General features: G+C 46.5%; 1 protein-coding gene across 1 annotated transcript in view; it reads right to left on the minus strand.

The window, feature by feature from the left end:
• LOC143805910 (cytochrome P450 2C20-like) overlaps window positions 1-26334 on the minus strand; it is a 49861-nt gene that overhangs the window by 5609 nt on the left and 17918 nt on the right. The window contains exons 2-5 of the mRNA XM_077285666.1: window positions 12531-12693; window positions 10369-10518; window positions 8668-8828; window positions 139-315 (exon numbers count right to left, since the gene is read on the minus strand). Coding sequence (XP_077141781.1) covers window positions 139-315; window positions 8668-8828; window positions 10369-10518; window positions 12531-12693 — 651 coding nt within the window. The remainder of the gene's footprint in view (window positions 1-138; window positions 316-8667; window positions 8829-10368; window positions 10519-12530; window positions 12694-26334) is intronic.

Here is a 26334-nt window from a genome sequence, read left to right on the forward strand (position 1 = left end):
AATCTACCCTTTGTTGTTTTCACCTCATCTCGTGTACAGTAGTCTTCCTGCACCGTGGTGGTTCCCCGGCCGTCGCTTCACATGTACATTCTCTACATACCAACTAGTCCGATAATCTAATTTTATCTGTATGCTCACCTCTTCCATCTTTATGAGGAAGCAATCTAAGAAGTCGCGAGGACAGTTCTCATCCAATGTGTCTCGGTGGGTTTTTATCATCTCCTTAATAAATAGCTTCAGGCTTTTAACAAGTTTGAAGAACCTTTGATGAGGTCCAGGAATGTAAGGCATTATGCTTGGGAGTGTGTTAAGGAGCTAAATTTGGAAGGAAGCAAAAAAAAAAAACACAATTAGTTCAGTTGTCTTCATCTTCATTATTCATCTTCACAAAACAATTTAACAAAATACATACTGTTGTTTTTTGTCTACAATTCCATGACAGAGTTACGTGTCTCCATTAGGGTTGAGCGACTTTTACTTTTTCAGGATCGAGTCGGGTTTCGCGAAACCCGACTTTGTCAAAAGTCGGGTCGGGTGAAATCGGCCGATTATTGTGAAAAGTCGGGGATCCGACCGAAACACGAAACCCAATGCAAGTCAATGGAGAATCAAAGTCGGCAGTGAGTGGAGGACAGGAAAACACCAACAGAGCCCATTTTAATGCCAAAAACATCAATTCTTGTTACTTTAGCTTGTCAATCTTAATTTACCTTATAATAATAGTTAGCCATTGAAAATTTGGGGGTCATTTGGCAACAGTTGTGGGGGGAGTAGAGCTGGCTCAAGTTTTTCGTGGGCCCAGGAAACGCGGACTACGTCACGGCGGTGGAGCAGGGAGAGGTAAGTATTTCAACTTTGCAAGTGCTGTGATCCTGAGCAAGCAGGGGGGGCACACTCGTTCGCATTGCCACTGGCACAGGGCCCCTCAAAGTACGGCGTTGTGATTAACGGCGGGGGCGCCATGCACCATCTCCTGTACTTCACACGCGGAAGCGTCGGATCCCATCACTATACTTTTGACTGGACTTTAACATGGATGGCCCCTCTTTTCCTATAGAGAACCCATAGATCTTCATACATGAACACATATGCCTTATAATTCTTTGTCTGATGAAGGTCATTAAAAAGACCGAAACGTTACAAAATTTCTGGAACGTATTCCTTCAATAAAAAATCTTTTTTCAAAAAAGAATGCTATTTTGAGTGCCAAGACTATTTTTCTTATTTTATAAAATAAAAAAGTAGGCTCAATGCAGTTTTAAATGGGTAACGGGTACACAGGCAGCATTGCTTTGGTCAGCGGAGGACGATTAGTAGGAGTGGCGCAGACAGACTTACTAGGCCTAAAATAAAAAAGTTGGCTCAATGCAGTTTAAAATGGTTAACAGGGGTACACAGGCAGCACTGGTTTGGTCAGCGGAGGACGATTGCTAGGAGTGGCGCAGACAGACTTACTAGGCCTAAAATAAAAAAGTAGGCTCAATGCAGTTCAAAATGGGTAGCGGGTACACAGGCAGCATTGTTTTGGTCAGCGGAGGACGATTGCTAGGAGTGGCGCAGACAGACTTACTAGGCCTAAAATAAAAAAGTAGGCTCAATGCAGTTCTAAATGGGTAACGGTTACACAGGCAGCATTGTTTTGTTCAGCGGAGGACGATTAGTAGGAGTGGCGCAGACAGACTTACTAGGCCTAAAATAAAAAAGTTGTCTCAATGCAGTTCAAAATGGGTAACGGGTACACAGGCAGCACTGGTTTGGTCAGTGGCGGACGATTGCTAGGAGTGGCGCAGACAGACTTACTAGGTCTAAAATAAAAAAGTAGGCTCAATGCAGTTCTAAATGGGTAACGGGTACACAGGCAGCATTGTTTTGGTCAGCGGAGGACGATTAGTAGGAGTGGCGCAGACAGACTTACTAGACCTAAAATAAAAAAGTTGGCTCAATGCAGTTTAAAATGGGTAACAGGGGTACACAGGCAGCACTGGTTTGGTCAGCGGAGGACGATTGCTAGGAGTGGCGCAGACAGACTTACTAGGCCTAAAATAAAAAAGTTGGCTCAATGCAGTTCTAAACTGGTAACAGGAGTAAACTGGTGGCACTGCTTTGTTCGGTGGAGGACAACTGGAATAAGTGGCTGACACAGTACGTTGGCCTAAATAGTAAAGCGGGCTAAATGTCTGCAAAAAAAATGTTCGTAAATAAGCAGGTGGCAAAGCAACGTACAGGGGTGGGTTCCTCTGCTGAGTACCAGATAGTGGTAGTTCGCGCACAGTATTCACTGGTCAAAATGGAGGGCATGGTCCCTGTATATATTTACTATCATCTCTAAATTTGTATTGGCAGGGCCATTGAAGGATTTAACAGCACCGACTAAACAGCGGTGGAGCACTGTTTGAGCTGGGGGGGGGAACACTCTCTCGTGGGCGGCGGTACTGGCCCAGGGCCCCTCATATTACGATGGTGTGTCTGACTTTGGGTGTGCACCCCCACCGCCAGAGACACTTAATTGTACGATGAGGGACCCTGTGCCAGTGCCGTCGGCCAAAAGTGGGCACACCCACCTGTCCAGGCAAACGGCACTCGCACGGGTGCTTGCGCCAAGTGGTGACCACGGGCTTGTGGGCGGAGTCAGCCCATTTAGGGAGGTGTTAAAAATGGCCTATGGTGGACATTCAGCAGCAGCAAATGGAGGAATTGGAGCAGTCAGTAAGAGGAGTCCAAAAGCAAGACCTTTTTAAAGGAAAGCTATGTGTCAGCAGGGGAAGGTGGGGCAAAAGAATTAGAAATCCATGATTGGTTCATTTTAATTTAAGTTAGATCATCAACATTTTGGGTAGCCAGACGTGTCCTTTGAGGGAGAACATCGATAAGGGAGGAAAAGTAGTTTGTAACCATACTGGACAAATGCTGTCTCCTGTCACTTTGAATCGATGCAGCTGTCCCTGTCGTGTCAGCGGTCATTGAAAAATCACTCCACAACCTTGTCATAAAACCCCTCTGTCCAATGCCACTTCGGATTTCTGCACCTCTAGCACCTCTGCCATGTTGCCCCCTACGGCTCGTGTGAGAACCATCACCGCCGCTGTGTGCTGGGAATGCCAGAACCAAACGTTCTACAAGAGTTGCTTGTTTGGTAGCCAATATTTGCTCTAGGTTCTCATGTGGCATATTTTGCAATTTCCCTTTGTAGCGTGGATCCAGTAGGCAGGCCAACCAGTAATCGTCATCGGTCATCATTTTGACAATGCGAGGGTCCCTTTTTAGGATACGCAAGGCATACTCAGCCATGTGGGCCAATGTTCCAGGTGTCAATTCACTGCTTCTGCTGGGTTGAGGAGCATTTTATTGCAAATCTACATCACAAGTGTCCCGCAAGAAACCTGTACCAGACCTTGCAACAGCACCAGTTTCTATTGCCCCTGAGAAGCTCCCTCCTCCCTTATATATTCAGCCCCATCATCCTCCTCCTCATCCTCTTCGTCCGCCACCTCGTCCTGGACAGTTCCCTGACCAGGCAATGGCTGACTGTCATCAAGGCTTCCCTCCTCCTCGGCTGCAGACGCCTGCTCCTTAATGTGCGTCAAACTTTGCATAAGCAGACGCATAAGTGGGATGCTCATGCTTATGATGGCGTCGTCTGCACTTACCAGCCGTGTGCATTCCTCAAAACACTGAAGGACTTGACAGAGGTCTTGTAGCTTCGACCACTGCACACCAGACAACTCCATGTCTGCCATCCAACTGCCTGCCCGTGTATGCGTATCCTCCCACAAATAAATGTCAGCACGCCTCTGTTCACACAGCCTCTGAACCATGTGCAGTGTGGAGTTCCATCTTTTTGCAACATCTATAATTAGGCGTTGCTGTGGAAGATTTAGCGATCGCTGATGGTTCAGCATACGGCTGGAGTGTACGGGCGACCGGCGGATGTGCGAACAAAGTTTTCGCACCTTCAGGAGCAGGGCTGGTAACTCCGGATAATTTTTCAGGAAGCACTGCACCACCCGGTTCAAAGTGTGAGCCAAGCAAGGTATGTGTTTAAGTTGTGAAAGGGCTATGGCAGCCATAAAATTCCTTCCGTTATCACTGACTACCTTGCCTGCCTCAAGATGTACACTGCCCAGCCATGACTCACTTTCTTGCTGCAAGAACTCGGCCAGTACTTCCGCGGTGTGTCTGTTGTCGCCCAAACACTTCATTTCCAACACAGCCTGCTGACGCTTACCACTAGCTGTTCCATAATGAGACACCTCGTGTGCAACACTGGCAGCTGCGGACGGAGTTGCCAGGCGACTGCGCTCTGTGGACGAGCTGTCGCTTCTGGAGGAGGAGGAGGAGGAGGAGGGGTGTCGAACGCCTACTGACAACTGTTTCCTAGACCGTGGGCTAGGTAGAACTGTCCCACTATGGCTGTCCCCTGTGGACCCTGCATCCACCACATTAACCCAGTGTGCCGTGATGGACACGTAATGTCCCTGGCCATGCCTACTGGTCCATGCATCTGTGGTGAGGTGCACCTTTCCACTGACAGACTGCCTCAGTGCATGGACAATGCGGTCTTTGACATGCTGGTGGAGGGCTGGGATGGCTTTTCTCGCAAAGAAGTTGTGACTGGGTAGGTCATAGCATGGTACTGCATAGGCCATCAGGTCTTTGAAAGCTTTGCTTTCGACCAACCGGTAGGGCATCATCTCTAACGAGATTAATCTGGCAATGTGGGCGTTCAAACCCTGTGTACGCGGATGAGAGGATGAGTACTTTATTTTCCTCACGAAAGTCTCTTCTAGGGTGAGCTGGACAGGAGACCTGCATATGGTGGAACTAGCGGTGGTGGTGGTGGACATGGCGGATTGAGAGACAGTTGGTGATGTTGGCCTACATACTGTGCTTCCTACCAATAACCTTCTGATTCCCTGCCTGCTTTGGCCTTGCGACGATCCCTCCACATTTGCTGCTGGTGGTGTCCGAACTGGTGGGCTTACAGTGAGGGAAGCAATGTAGTGTTGCTGACTACCTTCATTCTGACCAGGTGCACCAACGGTACAGGACGTTTGGTAATTAGACCAGGCTTGCAAGTGCATGCTGGTTAAATGTCTACGCATGCACGTTGTATTTAAATTTTGAAGAATCTTCCCTCTGCTAAAGGTCTGTGAGCATTTCTTACAGATCACTTTAGACTGATCATTGGGATCTTGGTCAAAAAAATGCCACACTGCACTCTTCCTACTATGGAATTCCTTTTCAGGCATTGCACGCTGTGCAACTTTCAGCGGTTGGCCACGCTGTCCTAAAACTGTTTTGTCACACGTTTTGGGCCTGATAAGGGCCTGGCTGATGACAGCTGTTGCGATGTAGATTGGCGTTGCTGTAGATAACCCTCCTCCGCTTGTGAGCTAGTGCCAGCGGCACCCTCTTCCCCCAATGGCTGCCAATCTGGGTCAAGAACTGGGTCATCTATCACCTCCTCCTCCACAATGTCATGTGCACCTTCCTCAGTGTCACCGTGTAAGCCGGTGCTATAGCGTTCGGGACAGGGCACCATAGTCTCATCAGGGTCAGATTCTGGCTCAGGAAACTGCGAGGGCAATGTAGTGATCAGAGTCAATGGAACAGCATCACAATCTAGCTGTGGCTGTGCATCAGTGCACTCCATGTCCGATTCTTCTTGTAATGGGCAGTGTACAATTTCCCTTTCTAACCCTGGCACGGTATGGGTAAAGAGCTCCATGGAGTAACCTGTAGTGTCTCCTGACGCATCCTTCACTTTTGGTTTGGGAGAAGGACACAAGGAAATGTCTTTTTCCGGACCGGAAGCATCCACTGACGACTGGCTGCTCTTAGATTTTGAACTTTGGGAAGAGGAGGCGAAAGAGCTAGAGGCTGAGTCAGCAAGGAAAGACAAAACTTTTTCCTGCTGCTCCGGCTTTAAAAGCTGTTTTCCTACTCCCAGGTAAGGGAGCCTTCGAGGCCTTGTGTAGCCAGACGATGACGCAGGCTCAACACCTCCAGCCTTAGGTGCTACTGTGCTTTTGCCACTACCACCAGATGCAGCACCACCACCACCATCAGTACTAGCTGGCAACCCCCGCCCACGGCCTCTTCCACCAGACTTCCTCATTTTTTGGGGGGAGACACTGAACCACAACTCTAGCCCAGTGGTATAACACAACACTATGAACGTGGCAGAAAGTGGCTGCCTGATATACGACGCACTAGCAGTACAGCTGAATATACACTGTGTGAGAATTACTATCTCACTTTTGGGGGGAGAAACTGAACCACAACTCTGGCCCTGTGGGATAACACAACCCTATGAACGTGGCAGAAAGTGACTGCCTGATATACGATGCACTAGCAGTACAGCTGAATATACACTGTGTGAGAATTTGAATCTCCATTTTTTGGGGGGAGACACTGAACCCTAACTCTGGCCCTGTGGGATAACACAACACTATGAACGTGGCAGAAAGTGTCTGCCTGATATACGACGCACTAGCAGTACAGCTGAATATACACTGTGTGAGAATTACTATCTCACTTTTGGGGGGAGAAACTGAACCACAACTCTGGCCCTGTGGGATAACACAACCCTATGAACGTGGCAGAAAGTGGCTGCCTGATATACGACGCACTAGCAGTACAGCTGAATATACACTGTGTGAGAATTACTATCTCACTTTTGGGGGGAGAAACTGAACCACAACTCTGGCCCTGTGGGATAACACAACCCTATGAACGTGGCAGAAAGTGGCTGCCTGATATACGATGCACTAGCAGTACAGCTGAATATACTGTACACTGTGTGAGAATTTGAATCTCCATTTTTGGGGGGAGACACTGAACCACAACTCTGGCCCAGTGGGATAACACAACACTATGAACGTGGCAGAAAGTGGCTGTAATTATTATAAAAAAAAACAAAAAAACTGCAATAACAAGCTTCCTACAATGATCTCAGGACAAGTATGGCAGCAATAAAAAGGACAGCTGAACAAAAAAATTGGTAGACAAATAAACAAGACAGGTAACTGTGCAGAAAGGAGCAACAGGAATTTTGCTTTTAAAAAAGCAGTTGGTTTGCACAGCACCGTGCACACAGCTATGCAGCTGCTGCACTAAAATACGACCTCCACTGTCCCTGCACAAAAAGGTGGTGTGGGACAGTGAAAATCGCTACAGCGCAAGCGGTTTGGGGGTTAATCTTCCCTCCCTAACTATATCCCTTCTTCTGACGAAGCTGCAGCAACCTCTCCCAATGCTAAGATCGGCAGAAGTAAGATGGCGGTCGGTGTGCACGCCCCTTTATAGCCCCTGTGACGCCGCAGACAGCAAGCCAATCACTGCCATACCCTTGTCTAAGATGGTGGGGACCGAGACCTATGTCATCACGCTGCCCACACTCTGTGTCCTCCTTCATTGGATGAAAAACGGCGCTGAATGCGCATATGAAACGCGACTTTGGCGCTCTGATCGTGTACCGCATGGTCGATCCCACACTAGGATCGGTTCGGGTTTCATGAAACCCGACTTTGCCTAAAAGTCGCCGATTTCTGAAAATGACCGATCCGTTTCGCTCAACCCTAGTCTCCATGGTTTCAGACAGAAAAAAAAATGATCCTGTTTTCATACTACCAATTATTCATCCACTAATTCTTGTCGAGCTACCTCATATATGGTTTTATAAGAAAGAGAGGGCAGATGGAAGGGGGTACGATGGACTGCAGTTTAGGACAACACAGGATTTGTTTATTGTTGGTAACCATCGAGACAAAAAAGGTATGCAAACAGAAGCACAATTTAAAAGTAGCGGGCCCCAATGCAATTAAAAATACTACCCCCATTTTTGGCACTATAAACGAGTCCTTTGACCTAAATTAAACTTTGCTGATGGTATGGATGGTGTGAAAATAACAAAATCTGAGGTCTTCTTTTATGATGATGTCACCTTTTTTTTCAACAGGTAAACTGAAACCTGTGATCACCTGCAGCGGTCAGAAGATTGTAATTTTTCTCTGATGATGCAACATTAGGCTCAGGAGAAAAATGATGGCGTCATTACTGAAGGAGAGACCTGGGCTTGATCCGTGGGGGTGAGAGCAGCAGAATCTGCCAGACTTTACTTTTTTCATACAAGTTATGTTTTATTTAAGCTGGACAACTCCTTTAAAATGACACATAAGTATTTTTAATTTCAGTGCACCTCAGTATTTTGAGCAGACCCAAGTATCTCTGAGCAGTTTTTTTTGTTTCTATGGTGACAGACTGCAAACAAACCCTGCGTTGTCAGTTCATCATATTTTCTGCCATCTACATCTTACTAACATGTATTTGGTACAGTAGTTTACCAAGAATTTGGGGGACTGCTAGCTCTGCACTCACCACAGCTATACCCCTGTGTGTGCAGGGGATGTAGACACTAAACGGTAGGATAATTTTAATTCAAGACTGTCTACAAAGTTTCCTTAACAGATGACTAAGTGGATCTTTGATCCATTTTTGTGCCAAGGCTGCAGACATTTGTGATGGAAGCCAAGATGTATTGACATACTGTATGTCAGTCATGTAAGCAGAGGTTGTTATAAGGAGTGAATTTTTTTTATTTTTATAAATTCATGTTCCTAACATTGCACAATTAGACATTTTGGAATTTACACATGCAATATTTACCTGTCCTGCAAAGGAGCCTGCCAGTTGTAAAATCTCATTAAAATATGATAAGAGGGTCAAGAATTTTTGATCTTCATAGTCATATCTTTCACCAAACACAATGGCGCAAATGACATTAGAAACAGTGAGTCGCAGTATGTTTTCTGGGTCAATCGGAGTGTCTGTAAGTAAATATAAAGAGACTGTCAGTCATTGGTAACACCAGAGTGTATAATATAGGGTTAATTTACTGGCTTCATTTGATTCTACCACTTTAATAATCTTATCGTCAGCACTTATTTAGCCTTTTGATACTAGGGAGATGATAGAGTGCACAGTACAAAGGCACCTGCTAGACAAAGACATTCCACAGTGTTGATCTCAGGATCTACTGGTAAGACCAGTCCACTGTGTAGAAAGAGGCTTTAACACAAGGGGGTTGTCATAAGGTCTCAAGGGAATAAAAGATCTCTTAGGTGAAAGGTTGAGTCCATTTGAAATTGTAATATGGAAGTTTTGCACTTGAGTCTATCTGGGCCTTGACAGGGATTCGCTCCCCCAGATATGGAGTCACTCTCCCAGTTGTGTAGACAGTCAAGGCAGGTAGGGGCTCACCCAGATGTGAGGCAGTCTAGGCAGGGAGGGGTTCCCCCTGATGTGGAAGCAGTCTAGGCAGGAAGTCTTCCCCAGATGTGGAGGGGGTCTAGGCAGGGAGAGACTCCCCAGATGTGAAGGCAGTCTAGGCAGGGAGACTTCACCAGATGGGGAAGTGGTCTAGCCTTGGAGGCACTCCCACAGATGTGGAGGTGGTCTAGGAAGGAATGCACTCCCCCAGATGTGGAGGAGTCTAGGCAGGGTAATGCTCCCACAGATCTATAGGCAGTCTAGGCAGGAGGGGCTCCCCCAGATGTGGACATGGTCTAGGCAGAGATACACTCACCCAGATGTGAATACAGACTAGGCAGAGAGGTGCTCTCCCAGATGTGGATGTGGCCTAGGCAAGGAGGTACTCCCGGAGATGTGGAGACAGCCTAGGCCGAGAGACACACAGATGAGGAGGTGGTCTAGGCAGAAAGTGGTTCCCCAAATGTGGAGGCATTCTAGGCAGGGAGGGGCTTCCCAAGATGTGGAAGCACTCTAGACGGGGCATTCTCAGATGTGGAGGCTGAGTGTAATACAAGTTTATTGTTATTGTCCTTTTTGACATTATGCATTTTTTATGTTTTGCATTGTCTTGTATACATCTTTTGCCATTATCTATACATATCCTCTTGCATGTATTTTTTGTTATCATTTCAGTAAATTGTAATAATCTTTAGCTACTGTGTGCAAATCCATTTATCTAGCATCTTCAGATCAATTATAGAACATTATAGATATTAGTAAAAATATGGACAATAGCAAGATTGCTACCAAGTGGGACTGCTGATCTGTAGTCCAGTTTGTATAACAAGCTCATATTTTAAAAGTACCCATAAACTTTAGTCTATCAGTCCTTGATCTAATGTGTATAAGGGAGGCCTGACAGTTTCACCATCATACAATAAAAAATGTATAAGAGAAGGGTTGGGAGTGTTGAATTTCAACATGACTGATCCTTTTTTTCTCCTAGTCCAAGTGTGCATGTTCATAGGGAAGTCTGGACGACTGGTTGATGGTCAAAAGCCAAAACCGGTATGACTGGCCCAAGAACATCAGGTATATTTCTGACATTGCACCCACCTTTATCCTTCATTAATTTCTCAGTGAGACACTGAGCTTCTCCTTGAATTCTTTGTTCGATGCTTCTCTTTCCCCAACCAAAATTTCTCATAGTTGTCATTGAAAATCGTCGAAGAACTTTCCATCTTTCTCCACTGCTTGCAAAGATCCCTGTAAGTTCAAGCAAACGGCTAAAGAGATTGCTTGCAATTAAAAGACCTTGAGTGCTGCTTTCCAAGATTGACACTTCTAGATGAGGCACTTTAAACGAGAAAATTATGAAAAAGTTTCTAACTCTATTTTTTTCAGATATACCTACAAAAATGTTTGTTTTCTTTAGTAACCCCCATATACTGCTTAGATCTTGTAAGTTAAGGGTTTGATTAGTTGGTTTTGCAAACTCAAAATATACAATTTATATATTTATATATACATGCCTCGCCATTAAGAAAAGGAAAAAGGAATTTTCAAAATCATAGGATCGAAAGACATGCCAATGATCTGAGAGTGATGAAAAAATGGAGGCAAAATTTTCAAAGCAACTAGATTTATTCAGTGTTGAGTTTGAGCACTATGTGCATTAATTCATTTGCTTTAACCCCAATTTTTCAAACATTAAATCGAGACATTTAACGATGCAGGGCTGTTTTGCCACACCTGTCTAATTTGTCAAATTGGAAACAGATGCACGTCACATCGATATTAAAGGAAGACTATTGTCGAGTTATCCTTTTTGTCTGTCTTGCCTAGAATTTTGGATTGATTTCACATTTTTACCTGGGTGGAACACAAAATAAACGTAATGCATGTGTCTGAGATGTATATTAGACCAAAAATGGACAGGCAATGGACATGGTGGAGTGATATAAAAAAAAAATATCAGGAAAAAATGTGAGAGCTGCAAGCAGCAGCAACACCACCGACACTGCTGGCAGCAACCGTTCCAGTAGTCAAAGTAGTCGTAATAAACGCAGGTCATACTTGGCCTTGTTATCCTCTGGCAAATATATTAATGGAGAGGAAGTTGAGGGCGTAATGGAATGTCTATCACAACACTCATTTTAATCACATCAGGATGATGTAGCCTCTGACAGCGACACCATCAGCAGGAGTCAGTGTTTTTTCTCAGTTACTCTCTTCATCAACACTTAATGTTGCATGGAGCGGAAATACAAGTCAATATATTAGGTCACATGAACATTGTAATATGTGTACAAATAGTCTGCGTGTGAAAAATGACATCGTGGACTACTTTAATTTGAATTTCAGATCAGATTCATTGATTCCCACTGCACTTTCTCTTATGTTCGATGGACCCATTGGGTCTTAGATTTGAACCCCCCGAAAACCGGGATTCAGGCATATGGGCTGGTGGGGCCAGTGACTATAATAGTGCAAACAGAGTCAACGTGATCAATGTCTTGCATTATTTTTATGCCCACTGAAGGTGGACACCCAGACATAGTAGATTGTGTTTGGGTGTCTGCCTCTAGTAGGCAATTATGCCTGAAAATGATGCATGACAGAGTACACAGTGACTCTGTCTGCACCATTATAGTCAATGTCCCCGCAGGCGCATACGCCTGAATCCTGTTATGTGGAGGTTTTTGATGGATCATTTATGGGTTCTCCACCGGATGTCATGAATTTTTCACGAATCCATTACAATGTTAAGCATAGGAAGCTGTATTTAGCCTTTTATTATTTTTTAAATTGTTCATGTAAAAACTGGACTCATTACATCTGTGAAAAATGGACAAACAGGTGACATGTGAAAAACCGACATTTGGATTGCATACATATACAAAAAAAATGTTTCCCATTCTTCTCAGTCTTCTTATTATCACAGACAGCTCTACAAATGAAAGATCTCACCTCTATACAGAGCAGTTGCAACAGAATCAAGCATTCAAAATAGGAAATGTCACAGCTCACCTCCTCCTCTCCTTTTGCACATGCTCATTAGATGCTTCAATACAAAAGATAAAATATTGCTGCTAATGCATGTGTGCATTACCTGAGTGTAGAATATCCCCAGCAGCCAGTGTGAAAATTGCTACATTTTTTATAACAATTGGGATTTGGTCCAAAAAATATCCAAAATATTTTATAAAAAATCCATGTAACATAAACACCTGAAATAGATAGCCATTTTCTTGATAACTATTCCCTTTGGGACTTACCAAAATTCTTTAAAAAGAAATCTCCTATTCCTGTTTCTCCCCTATCACTAAATACGTCGCCACAGTCCACCAATGCTTCCTTCACAGTATCGTATCCAATCAGCATTATTGTCCGATAGCTTGCTAAATAGAAGGTATAGACAGGTCCATATTTCTGGCTCAGCTAAAAAAAAGCATAACAAATTGCATACAGTATATAACACATATACAGTATATATATAACACATCCTGCTCAGTGCAAGAATATTTATACTGTTATAAGATGAGATTCTAAACTTTTTTTCTGGAAAAAAGGAAAAATAAGTGGCTATCTGGATACGGTGAGAAATAAAATGTATGCTGCTCACCTGATACACCTATTGATACATTTATTTTTTATTTTTATTGATACAAATTTTTTATTTCTACATAATCTTCATCATCATTTTTAATGGGCATACAAAAATTCTCTACCCCTTCCTGTGGAATTCCTTACCATTGTGGTGGAAGTGCCATCATCTTGTTTTTATTTCCTATGAGATGAGATATGATTAACGTACAGACAGAGGCGTAGCTAGGATTTCAACTTAGGGGGGCGAAACATCTGAGTGGGCCCCTAACCAGCTAAAGCTGATTACAGCTACGGTTGCGCACTCTAATTGTGAATATACTGTAGGGGAACGTCAGAATATGACCCTACTGTTATTGAAAATAAATCTACTGTATATACAAAAACGAACATAGACTTTACCGCCATATTGTGACCATATGCAACTTTGATGGTCACAATACTCTGAGTGCCCCTATAACAATAATGCTTAAGTGCCCACTTAACATATAATAATGTCCCTAAGTTCCCCCATGTACTGCTCCATTATATACAGTATGGTGAGCTTAAAGCTTCCCTATACACAGTCTAAGGCCCCCACAGCTCCCCTATACACCGTATGATGATTCTATAACTCCCCTATACACCACATGATGTTCCCACTGCTCCCCTATAGATAGTATGATCCCACTGCTCCCCTTTACACAGTATGATGTTCCCACTGCTCCCCTATAGATAGTATGATCCCACTGCTCCCCTATACACAGTATAATGCTAACAGAACTCCACTATAGAACGTATAATGCCCCCCAGAGCTCCCCTATATACAGTGTAATGGGCCAACAGCTCCCATATGCACAATTTAATGCCTTCACAGTTCCATAAAAACAGTACGGTGGGTCCACAGTTCCCATATGCACAATATGCCTTCACAGTTCCCTTATACACAGTATGATGGGCCGCAGCTTCCTTATACACAGTATGATGGGCCCGCAGCTCCCTTATACACAGTATGATGGGCTCACAGCTTCCTTATACACAGTATGATGGGCCTGCAGCTCCCTTATACACAGTATGATGGGCTCACAGCTCCCTTATACACAGTATGATGGGCCCGCAGCTTCCTTATACACAGTATGATGGGCCCGCAGCTTCCTTATACACAGTATGATGGACCCGCAGCTCCCTTATACACAGTATGATGGGCCCGCAGCTCCCTTATACACAGTGTGATGGGCCCGCAGCTCCCTTATACACAGTATGATGGGCCCGCAGCTCCCGTATACACAGTATGATGGACTCACAGCTTCCTTATACACAGTGTGATGGGCCCGCAGCTCCCTTATACACAGTATGATGGGCCCACAGCTCCCTTATACACAGTGTGATGGGCCCACAGCTTTTATACACAGTATCATGGGCCCGCAGCTCCCTTATACACAGTATGATGGGCCCGCAGCTCCCTTATACACAGTATGATGGGCCCACAGCTCTTTTATACACAGTATGATGGGCCCGCAGCTCCCTTATACAGTGTGATGAGCCCGCAGCTCCCTTATACACAGTGTGATGAGCCCGCAGCTCCCATATACACAGTATGATGGGCCCGCAGCTCCCTTATACACAGTATGATGTGTTATGATTTTCCCAATGGCAGGGAAATCAAAATAACAACGGACTAGCTCTCGGGTGATGGGAACTAAAGTGACCGTGACCTGAACCTGACACAACACTGGAAGTAGCCGGGGAGTGTTTCCTACGATGCCCTAGACACCACGCGCCAGCCGGAGATCTAACTACCCCTATCAGAGGAATATACAGGCCTGCCTTACCTCCAGAGATGAACCCCAAAAGGAGATAGCAGCCCCCCACAGATATTGACGGTGAGTCAAGAGGAAAAGACATACGTAGGATGAACAGCAGATTTAGCACAGTGAGGTCCGCTTACTAGATAGCAGAAGTACAGGAAAGAGTCACTTCACGGTCAACTTCAAAACACTACTCAAAAACACCATCCTGAAATTACTTTAAAACTCCAGTGACAACTCATGCCACTGGAGTGGCAATTTCAGTCCACGAGAGCTTCCAGCTACAGAGAGTCACATTGCAAATAGCTGGACAAAAATAGCATTAACTAGAAACAAAATTCAACTTAGCTGAACAGGATCTTGAGGCAGGAGAATGCAACAGAATGCTACTGATACATTGTTGGCCGGCATCGGACCAGCAGCCAAGCAGCCTTAAATAGGAAACTCCCCTAATGGGTGTCAACAGGTGATCAAGGATAGAAGAAGGCAAATAAGTGGCACTACCATAAAACACCACCGGGGGAGCCCACAAACAGAATTCACAACAGTACCCCCCCCTTAAGGAGGGGGCACCGAACCCTCACCAGAACCACCAGGGCGATCTGGACGAGCACTATGAAATGCACGAACCAAATCAGGAGCATGAACATCAGATGCTGTCACCCAAGAATTATCCTCCTGACCATAGCCTTTCCACTTAACCAGATACTGAAGTTTCCGTCTGGAAACACGGGAGTCCAAGATCTTTTCCACCACATACTCCAACTCACCCTCAACCAGCACAGGAGCAGGAGGATCAGCAGACGGAACAACCGGCACCTCATACCTCCGCAACAATGACCGATGAAAAACATTATGAATAGTAAAAGATGCTGGGAGGTCCAAACGAAAGGACACAGGATTGAGAACCTCCAGAATCCTATAAGGGCCGATAAACCGAGGCTTAAACTTAGGAGACGAGACCTTCAAAGGAACAAATCGAGAAGACAACCAAACCAGGTCCCCAACACAAAGACGAGGACCGACACGCCGATGACGATTAGTGAACTGTTGAGTCTTCTCCTGGGACAACTTCAGATTGTCCACAACCTGTCCCCAAATCTGATGCATTCTATCAACCACAGCATCTACTCCAGGACAATCCGAAGACTCCAATTGACCGGACGAAAAGCGAGGGTGAAACCCTGAATTACAAAAAAATGGAGAAACCAAAGTAGCAGAACTGGCCCGATTGTTAAGGGCAAACTCTGCCAATGGCAAAAAATCAAGCCAATCATCCTGATCAGCGGACACAAAACACCTCAAGTAAGTCTCCAAGGTCTGATTAGTACGCTCAGTCTGGCCATTAGTCTGAGGATGGAATGCAGACGAAAAAGACAAGTCGATGCCCATCCTGGCACAGAACGCCCGCCAAAATCTAGACACAAACTGAGTACCCCTGTCAGACACTATATTCTCAGGAATACCATGCAAACGCACAACATTCTGAAAAAATAGAGGGACCAGCTCAGAGGAGGAGGGCAATTTGGGCAAAGGTACCAAGTGAACCATCTTGGAAAAACGGTCACACACCACCCAGATGACGGACATCCTACGAGAAACAGGAAGGTCAGAAATAAAGTCCATAGAGATGTGCGTCCAAGGCCTCTTAGGAATAGGCAAGGGCAACAACAACCCGCTGGCCCGGGAACAGCAGGGCTTAGCCCGAGCACAAACATCACAAGACTGCACAAAAATACGTACATCTCGAGACAAGGAAGGCCACCAGAAGGACCTAGACACCAGATCCCTGGTGCCAAAAATTCCAGGATGACCTGCCAACGCGGAAGAGTGAACCTCCGAAATAACTCTACTGGTCCAGTCATCAGGGACAAACAGTCTACCAGGCGGACAGCGATCAGGCCTATCCACCTGAAACTCCTGCAAAGAGCGCCGCAGGTCTGGGGAGACAGCTGACAATATCACCCCATCCTTCAGGATGCCAGTAGGTTCGGAATCACCAGGCGAGTCAGGCTCAAAACTCCTAGAGAGGGCATCCGCCCTCACATTCTTAGACCCAGGCAGATATGAAACCACAAAGTTAAATCGAGAGAAAAACAACGACCAGCGCGCCTGTCTAGGATTCAGACGCCTGGCTGACTCAAGATAAATTAGATTTTTGTGGTCAGTCAAGACCACCACCTGGTGTCTAGCACCCTCCAGCCAATGACGCCACTCCTCAAATGCCCACTTCATGGCCAAGAGCTCCCGATTTCCAACATCATAATTTCGCTCAGCGGGCGAAAACTTTCGAGAGAAAAACGCACATGGTCTCATCACTGAGCAGTCAGGACCTTTCTGCGACAAAACTGCACCTGCTCCGATCTCGGAAGCATCTACTTCAACCTGGAACGGGAGCGAAACATCAGGCTGGCGCAACACAGGAGCAGAAGAAAAACGGCGCTTAAGCTCCCGAAAGGCCTCCACAGCCGCAGAGGACCAATTAGCAACATCAGCACCCTTCTTGGTCAAATCAGTCAAAGGTTTAGCAATGGCAGAAAAACCCGCTATGAATCGGCGATAGAAATTAGCAAATCCCAAGAATTTCTGAAGACTCTTTAGAGAAGTAGGTTGTATCCAATCACAAATAGCCTGAACCTTAACAGGGTCCATCTCCATAGATGAAGGGGAAAAAATATATCCCAAAAAGGAAATTCTCTGAACCCCAAAAATACACTTTGAGCCCTTCACAAACAGAGAATTAGCTCGTAAAACCTGAAAAACTCTCCTGACCTGTTGAACATGAGATTCCCAGTCCTCCGAAAAAATCAAAATATCATCCAAATACACAATCATAAATTTATCCAGATATTCACGGAAAATATCGTGCATAAAGGACTGAAAAACGGAAGGGGCATTCGCGAGACCGAAAGGCATTACCAAATACTCAAAATGGCCTTCAGGCGTATTAAATGCGGTCTTCCACTCATCCCCCTGCTTAATCCGCACCAAATTATACGCACCACGTAGATCGATCTTAGTGAACCACTTAGCCCCCTTTATGCGAGCAAAAAGATCAGTCAGTAAAGGTAACGGGTACTGGTATTTAACTGTAATCTTATTCAGAAGTCGATAGTCGATACAAGGTCTCCATGAACCATCCTTTTTACCCACAAAGAAAAACCCTGCCCCCAGTGGAGACAAAGAGGGGCGAATATGACCCTTTTCCAAAGATTCTCTGATATAAATACAAATTAAACAAGCGACCCTTAGGAAATTTACTACCGGGAATCAACTCAATAGCGCAGTCACACTCTCTGTGAGGGGGGAGAGAATCAGTTTTAGGCTCCTGAAAGACATCATAAAAATCTGACAGAAATGCTGGGATCTCAGAGGGAGTAGATGAAGAAATGGGAACCAAAGGTGCATCCCCATGAATCCCCCGACATCCCCAGCTCAGCACAGACATTGATCTCCAGTCCAAGACTGGATTATGAATTTGTAACCATGGTAATCCAAGTACTAATACGTCATGTAGATTATATAACACAAGGAAACGAATAATCTCCTGATGGTCTGGGGAAAGATGCATAGTCACTTGTGTCCAATATTGTGGTTTATTGCTAGCCAAAGGTGTAGAATCAATACCCTTTAAGGGAATAGAAACCTCCAGAGGCTCTAAATCAAACCCACAACGCTTGGCAAAGGACCAATCCATGAGACTCAGAGCGGCGCCAGAATCCACATAAGCATTCACAGTAACAGATGATAAAGTACAAATCAATGTCACGGACAAAAGAAATTTAGACTGCAAGGTACCCATAGAAAAAGATTTATCAACCTTTTTATCAACCTTCTTTATGCGTTTAGAGCATGCTGATATAACATGAGCTGGATCTCCACAATAGAAGCACAACCCATTTTTGCGCCTGTAATTCTGTCGTTCGCCTCTAGACAATACACTATCGCATTGCATATGCTCTGGTGCCTTTTCAGAGGTCACCGCCAAATGATGCACAGGTTTTTGCTCAGAAGATACCGCCATATGGTGCACAGGTTTTTGCTCAGAAGATACCGCCATATGGTGCACAGGTTTTTGCTCAAAAGATACCGCCATATGGTGCACAGATTTTTGCTCAGAAGATACCGCCATATGGTGCACAGATTTGCGCTCCCGAAAACGCCGATCAATCTGGATAGCCAATTTCATGGCATCATTCAGACCTGTAGGCACAGGGAACCCCACCATGACATCCTTCACGGCATCAGAGAGACCTTCTCTGAAATTAGCTGCTAGAGCGCACTCATTCCATTTAGTAAGCACCGACCATTTACGAAATTTTTGGCAGTATATCTCAGCTTCATCTTGCCCTTGGGAAAGAGCTATCAAGGCTTTCTCAGCCAAAATCTCTAAATTAGGTTCTTCATAAAGCAACCCCAAAGCCAGAAAAAACGCATCTACATTTAATAACGCAGGATCCCCTGGCGACAATGCAAATGCCCAACTTTGTGGGTCACCCCGCAATAGAGAAATAACAATTTTAACCTGTTGCGCAGGATCACCAGCAGAGTGAGATTTCAGAGACAAAAACAATTTACAATTCTCTCTGAAATTCAAAAAACGGGATCTGTCTCCGGTAAAAAATTCAGGCATAGGGATCTTAGGTTCAGACATTGGAGCACGTATAACAAAATCTTGTAAGTTCTGGACCTTTGTAGCCAGGTGATTCAGACCTGCAACCAAACTCTGTGGATCCATGATTCAAACAGGTGTAACCAAAGCCATTCAGAGATTAAGAGGAGAGGAAAAAAAAAAGGCTGAAGACTGCAGTTTAAGCAAGGAGTACAAATAAGCACTAAGGTACACTTTCCAAACACAGAAGGAAAAAAAACCTTTTCATATCCTTTCCTGCTTTAGTGCATAGTTTTAACACATGTGGGCCGGCCAAACTGTTATGATTTTCCCAATGGCAGGGAAATCAAAATAACAACGGACTAGCTCTCGGGTGATGGGAACTAAAGTGACCATGACCTGAACCTGACACAACACTGGAAGTAGCCGGGGAGTGTTTCCTACGATGCCCTAGACACCACGCGCCAGCCGGAGATCTAACTACCCCTATCAGAGGAATATACAGGCTTGCCTTACCTCCAGAGATGAACCCCAAAAGGAGATAGCAGCCCCCCACAGATATTGACGGTGAGTCAAGAGGAAAAGACATACGTAGGATGAACAGCAGATTTAGCACAGTGAGGTCCGCTTACTAGATAGCAGAAGCACAGGAAAGAGTCACTTCACGGTCAACTTCAAAACACTACTCAAAAACACCATCCTGAAATTACTTTAAAACTCCAGTGACAACTCATGCCACTGGAGTGGCAATTTCAGTCCACGAGAACTTCCAGCTACAGAGAGTCACATTGCAAATAGCTGGACAAAAATAGCATTAACTAGAAACAAAATTCAACTTAGCTGAACAGGATCTTGAGGCAGGAGAATGCAACAGAATGCTACTGATACATTGTTGGCCGGCATCGGACCAGCAGCCAAGCAGCCTTAAATAGGAAACTCCCCTAATGGGTGTCAACAGGTGATCAAGGATAGAAGGCGGCAAATAAGTGGCACTACCATAAAACACCACCGGGGGAGCCCACAAACAGAATTCACAACAATGATGGGCCCGCAGCTCCCTTATACACAGTGTGATGGGCCCACAGCTTTTATACACAGTATGATGGGCCCGCAGCTCCCTTATACACAGTATGATGGGCCCGCAGCTCCCTTATACACAGTATGATGGGCCCACAACTCTTTTATACACAGTATGATGGGCCCGCAGCTCCCTTATACAGTGTGATGAGCCCGCAGCTCCCTTATACACAGTGTGATGAGCCCGCAGCTCCCATATACACAGTATGATGGGCCCGCAGCTCCCTTATACACAGTATGAAGGGCCCGTAGCTCCCGTATACACAATATGATGGGCCCGCAGCTCCCTTATACACAGTATGATGGGCCCGCAACTCCCTTATACACAGTATGATGGGCCCGCAGCTCCCGTATACACAGTATGATGGGCCCGCAGCTCCCGTATACACAGTATGATAGGCCCGCAGCTCCTCTATACACAGTATGATGGGCCCGCAGCTCCCGTATACACAGTATGATGGGCCCGCAGCTCCCTTATACACAGTATGATGGGCCCGCAGCTCCCTTATACACAGTATGATGGGCCCGCAGCTCCCTTATACAGTATGATGGGCCCGCAGCTCCCTTATACACAGTATGATGAGCCCGCAGCTCCCTTATACACAGTATGATGGGCCTGCAGCTCCCTTATACACAGAATGATGAGCACGCAGCTCCCTTATACAGAGTATGATGGGCCCGCAGCTCCCTTATACAGTATGATGGGCCCGCAGCTCCCTTATACACAGTATGATGAGCCCGCAGCTCCCTTATACACATTATGATGGGCCTGCAGCTCCCTTATACACAGAATGATGAGCCCGCAGCTCCCTTATACACAGTATGATGGGCCCGCAGCTCCCTTATATACAGAATGATGAGCCCGCAGCTCCCTTATACACAGTATGATGGGCCCGCAGCTCCCTTATACACAGTATGATGGGCCCGCAGCTCCCTTATACAGTATGATGGGCCCGCAGCTCCCTTATACACAGTATGATGAGCCCGCAGCTCCCTTATACACAGTATGATGGGCCTGCAGCTCCCTTATACACAGAATGATGAGCACGCAGCTCCCTTATACACAGTATGATGGGCCCGCAGCTCCCTTATACAGTATGATGGGCCCGCAGCTCCCTTATACACAGTATGATGGGCCCGCAGCTCCCTTATACAGTATGATGGGCCCGCAGCTCCCTTATACACAGTATGATGAGCCCGCAGCTCCCTTATACACATTATGATGGGCCTGCAGCTCCCTTATACACGGAATGATGAGCCCGCAGCTCCCTTATACACAGTATGATGGGCCCGCAGCTCCCTTATATACAGAATGATGAGCCCGCAGCTCCCTTATACACAGTATGATGGGCCCGCAGCTCCCTTATACACAGTATGATGGGCCCACAGCTCCCGTATACACAGTATGATGGACCTGCAGTTCCCATATACACAGTATGATGGGTCCGCAGCTCCCTTATACACAGTATGATGGGCCCGCAGCTCCCTTATACACAGTATGATGAGCCCGCAGCTCCCTTATACACAGTATGATGGGCCCGCAGCTCCCTTATACACAGTATGATGGGCCCACAGCTCCCGTATACACAGTATGATGGACCTGCAGTTCCCATATACACAGTATGATGGGCCCGCAGCTCCCTTATACACAGTATGATGGGCCCGCAGCTCCCGTATACACAGTATGATGGGCCCACAGCTCCCTTATACACAGTATGATGGACCCGCAGCTCCCTTATACACAGTATGATGGACCCGCAGCTCCCTTATACACAGTATGATGTGTCCACAGCTCCCTTATACACAGTATGATGGGCCCACAGCTCCCTTATACACAGTATGATGGGCCCACAGCTCCCTTATACACAATATGATGGGCCCGCAGCTCCCTTATACACAGTATGATGGACCCGCAGCTCCCTTATACACAGTATGATGGACCCGCAGCTCCCTGTCATGATTTGGATGCCCCGGTCATTTACTCATCCTCCGGCGTATTCACTATTTTGTGGCACTGCTGCAGTGCCGCAGCTCCAACTTGTGAGCGCAGCTTCTGACTGGCCAGAAATTAGAAGCTATGTCACAGGCGCTCAATGTAAGACTATGAGGCTATGTGCACTTGTTGCGGATTCGTGTGCGGATTTACTGCGTATTTCCTGCGTTTTTTGTGCAGATTTCACCTGCGTTTTACCGCCTGCGGAATCCTATACAGGAGCAGGTGTAAAACGCTGCAGAATCCGCAAATAGAATTGACATGCTGCGGAAAATACAATGCAGCGTTTCCACGCTGTATTTTCCGTACCATGGGCACTGCAGATTTGGTTTTCCATAGGTTTACATGGCACTGTAAACCAGATGGAAAACTGCTGCGGATCCGCACCGTGTGCACATAGCCTGAGAGTGAGAAAGAGGCCAGAACGAGGCTCCCACAGACTCACACTGATTAGTGACCTCTGCGCTGCTCCATGAAACACTGGAGCCTCGGACAGGCCACAAACTGCAGGAGACGGAGCCGAGCGGAGACTAAAACAGATGAAGACGCCAGAAGGTGAGTATCAGACAGGGGGCAGGGGACGGGGATTTTCAGCTCCGCTCCAGCAGTGAAATAAACAATAATGCTGGAGTGGTGCTGTAAATGTGATGCATCTCTTGGTTACTGTATGGGGGCTCCTTATACTAATACCCATAAAAGACCCAGGTGGTACGTATCAAAAGCCCCCTACCCCCCATCTCCAGCCTCCCCAGACAGCAAATATTACAGGATGGAGCACATATAATATCATAATAAAACATTATAATATTCAGCCCCCAGTGACCTGTCCCCCCTCCCCCACTTCAGCCCCAATACCCCCATCATCTCACATCCACCCCTCAGTGCCCTGTCCCACCTTCTGCCCTCACAACACCCCCATTGTCTTACATTCACCCCCCAGTGCATACCTCCCAACTTTTGAAGATGGGAAAGAGGGACAAAGTTTGCGGCGCGCAAATTTTAGGCCACGCCTCTGACCACACCCATTCATAATTAGTCACACCCATATCCACGTCCCAAGCACACCCATTTAGCACTGCTGATCACACTGTTTCATATACAATAGTTATAAACAAAAAAATATGGCCACACAGTGCTCCATACTGTATAATGGCCACACATGAGGCTCCATACTGTATAATGAACACACATGACGCTCCATACTGTATAATGACCGCATGCATACTGTATAATGGCCGCACATGATGCTCCATACTGTATAATGACCGCACATGATGCTCCATACTGTATAATGACCGCACATGATGCTCCATACTGTATAATGACCGCACATGATGCTCCATACTGTATAATGGCCGCACATGATGCTCCATACTGTATAATGACCGCACATGATGCTCCATACTGTATAATGACCGCATGCATACTGTATAATGGCCGCACATGATGCTCCATACTGTATAATGAACGCACATGATGCTCCATACTGTATAATGACCGCACATGATGCTCCATATTGTATAATGACCGCACATGATGCTCCATACTGTATACTGGCTGCACATGATGCTCCATACTGTATAATGACCGCACATGATGCTCCATATTGTATAATGACCGCACATGATGCTCCATACTGTATACTGGCTGCACATGATGCTCCATACTGTATAATGACCGCACATGATGCTCCATACTGTATAATGAACACACATGATGCTCCATACTGTATAATGGCCACACATGATGCTCCATATTGTATAATGAGCGCACATGATGCTCCATACTGTATAATGACCGCACATGATGCTCCATACTGTATAATGACCCCACATGATGCTCCATACTGTATTATGGCCACAGTTCTCCATACTGTATAATGACATACAGGCACGCAGCTCACACACATGCAGCATCACACACACAGTATCACACATACACACGCAGCATCACAAACGCAGCTCACAAACACATGCAGCTTTGACACAAATGCATCACACATGCAGCCATCACACACACACACAGCCATCACACACACACGCAGTCATCACACACACGCAGTCATCACACACACACGCAGTCATCACACACACGCAGCCATCACACACACACACGCAGCCATCACACACACACACACACGCAGCCATCACACACACATGCAGCCATCACACACACACGCAGCCATCACACACACACACGCAGCCATCACACACACACGCAGCCATCACACACACACACGCAGCCATCACACACACACACACGCAGCCATCACACACATGCAGCCATCACACACACACGCAGCCATCACACACACACACACACGCAGCCATCACACACACACACACGCAGCCATCACACACATGCAGCCATCACACACACCCAGCCATCACACACACCCAGCCATCACACACACACACACCCAGCCATCACACACACACACACACACCCAGCCATCACACACACACACTCAGCCATCACACACACACACCCAGCCATCACACACACACACCCAGCCATCACACACACACACCCAGCCATCACACACACCCAGCCATCACACACACCAGATACCTCATACACACATGACACACACACAAATGCAGCATCACACATCTCACACACACACACACATCACACACACACACACACAATCTCCTCTGTGGTGCAGGGGCGGCTGATCTGTCCATGTGCAGCTCTTCAGTTTCTCCGGCTGCTCACAGCTCTGCACTGTCCCGGCACCTCCCCCGTCTCTCCTTCTCTGCCGGGATAGCAGCTAAGAGCAGGAGACGCCAGAGCTCCGTGCACACACCTCAGGTAGTGAGTCGCTGACCTCTCATCTTGATCGCTGCTGGCTCTCTTCCTCAGCGTGGCAGCGCCGCACACACAGGGGGCGGGGGCGGGGGAGGGATCGGTCGGGAGGAGACCCAGCATGTATAAGAAAAAAAAAAACAGCCACAAACCTAATCGGGCTCTCTCTACGTCCCGGAAGTGGGCGGGGCTTCACCGGCGGCCGCAAATTCGGGATTTTAAATGCCCGAAGCGGGACAGCGGGACCCCGGTGCCAAAGCGGGACTGTCACGCTGAAATCGGGACGGTTGGGAGGTATGCCCCAGTGCCCTGTCCCCCCTCACTCACTTTCAGCCCCCACAATACCCCAATAGTCTCACAGTGACATACCTGAATTTAATAAACCTAATAAGTTCCATCCCCACTTACTGATAATGTTTGCACTGCAGGCAGGATCAGGAAGTGTCAGTGAAATGCAAGGTGGGCACTAGGACCCAGCGTGCCTGAGCCAATCCCAGCGTGCACAGAGTGAAGAAAACTGCAGCCAGGAAAAGCTTCATGATCAGGTCAGAGGGGCGAAACCATTCACTGCAGGGGGGAGACTGCAGCCGGCCACTGTGCTAGCAGGGTGCAGAGTCTCCGTCAGACGGGAGCAGACATTATACTGCCCTGCTCCTATGCGGTGTTCTGCCTCAACACAGAAGTGGCCCTGCCCTGGATCCTGGTGGGCCCCTTCATGTGACAGGGCCCGGGGCGATGGCCCCCTCTGCCCCCCCAGTAGCTACGCTACTGTGTACAGACCTGAATTAAGCTAATATTTATTTTAATTAATATAAAAGGTGTCATTTTAGGGCTTCTCTTTTTTAGAGAGTAAAACAGCTGGATATAGCCTCTCCTTTTTCAATCATTATTATTATTATTATTATTATTATTTATTTATATAGCGCCATTGATTCCATGGTGCTGTACATGAGAAGGGGTTACATACAAATTACAGATATCACTTACAGTAAGCAAACTAACAATTACAGACTGATACAGAGGGGCGAGGACCCTGCCCTTGCGGGCTTACATTCTGCAGGATTATGGGGAAGGAGACAATAGTTTGAGGGTTGCAGGAGCTCCGGCGTTGGTGATGTGGTAGCTCCAGTAGTGGCGAGGAGGCAGCGGGGTCAGTGCAGGCTGTAAGCTGTCCTGAAGAGGTGGGTTTTCAGGTTCCG

This window comes from Ranitomeya variabilis, chromosome 2 (genome assembly GCF_051348905.1).
Source record: "Ranitomeya variabilis isolate aRanVar5 chromosome 2, aRanVar5.hap1, whole genome shotgun sequence".
NCBI lineage: Eukaryota > Metazoa > Chordata > Amphibia > Anura > Dendrobatidae > Ranitomeya > Ranitomeya variabilis.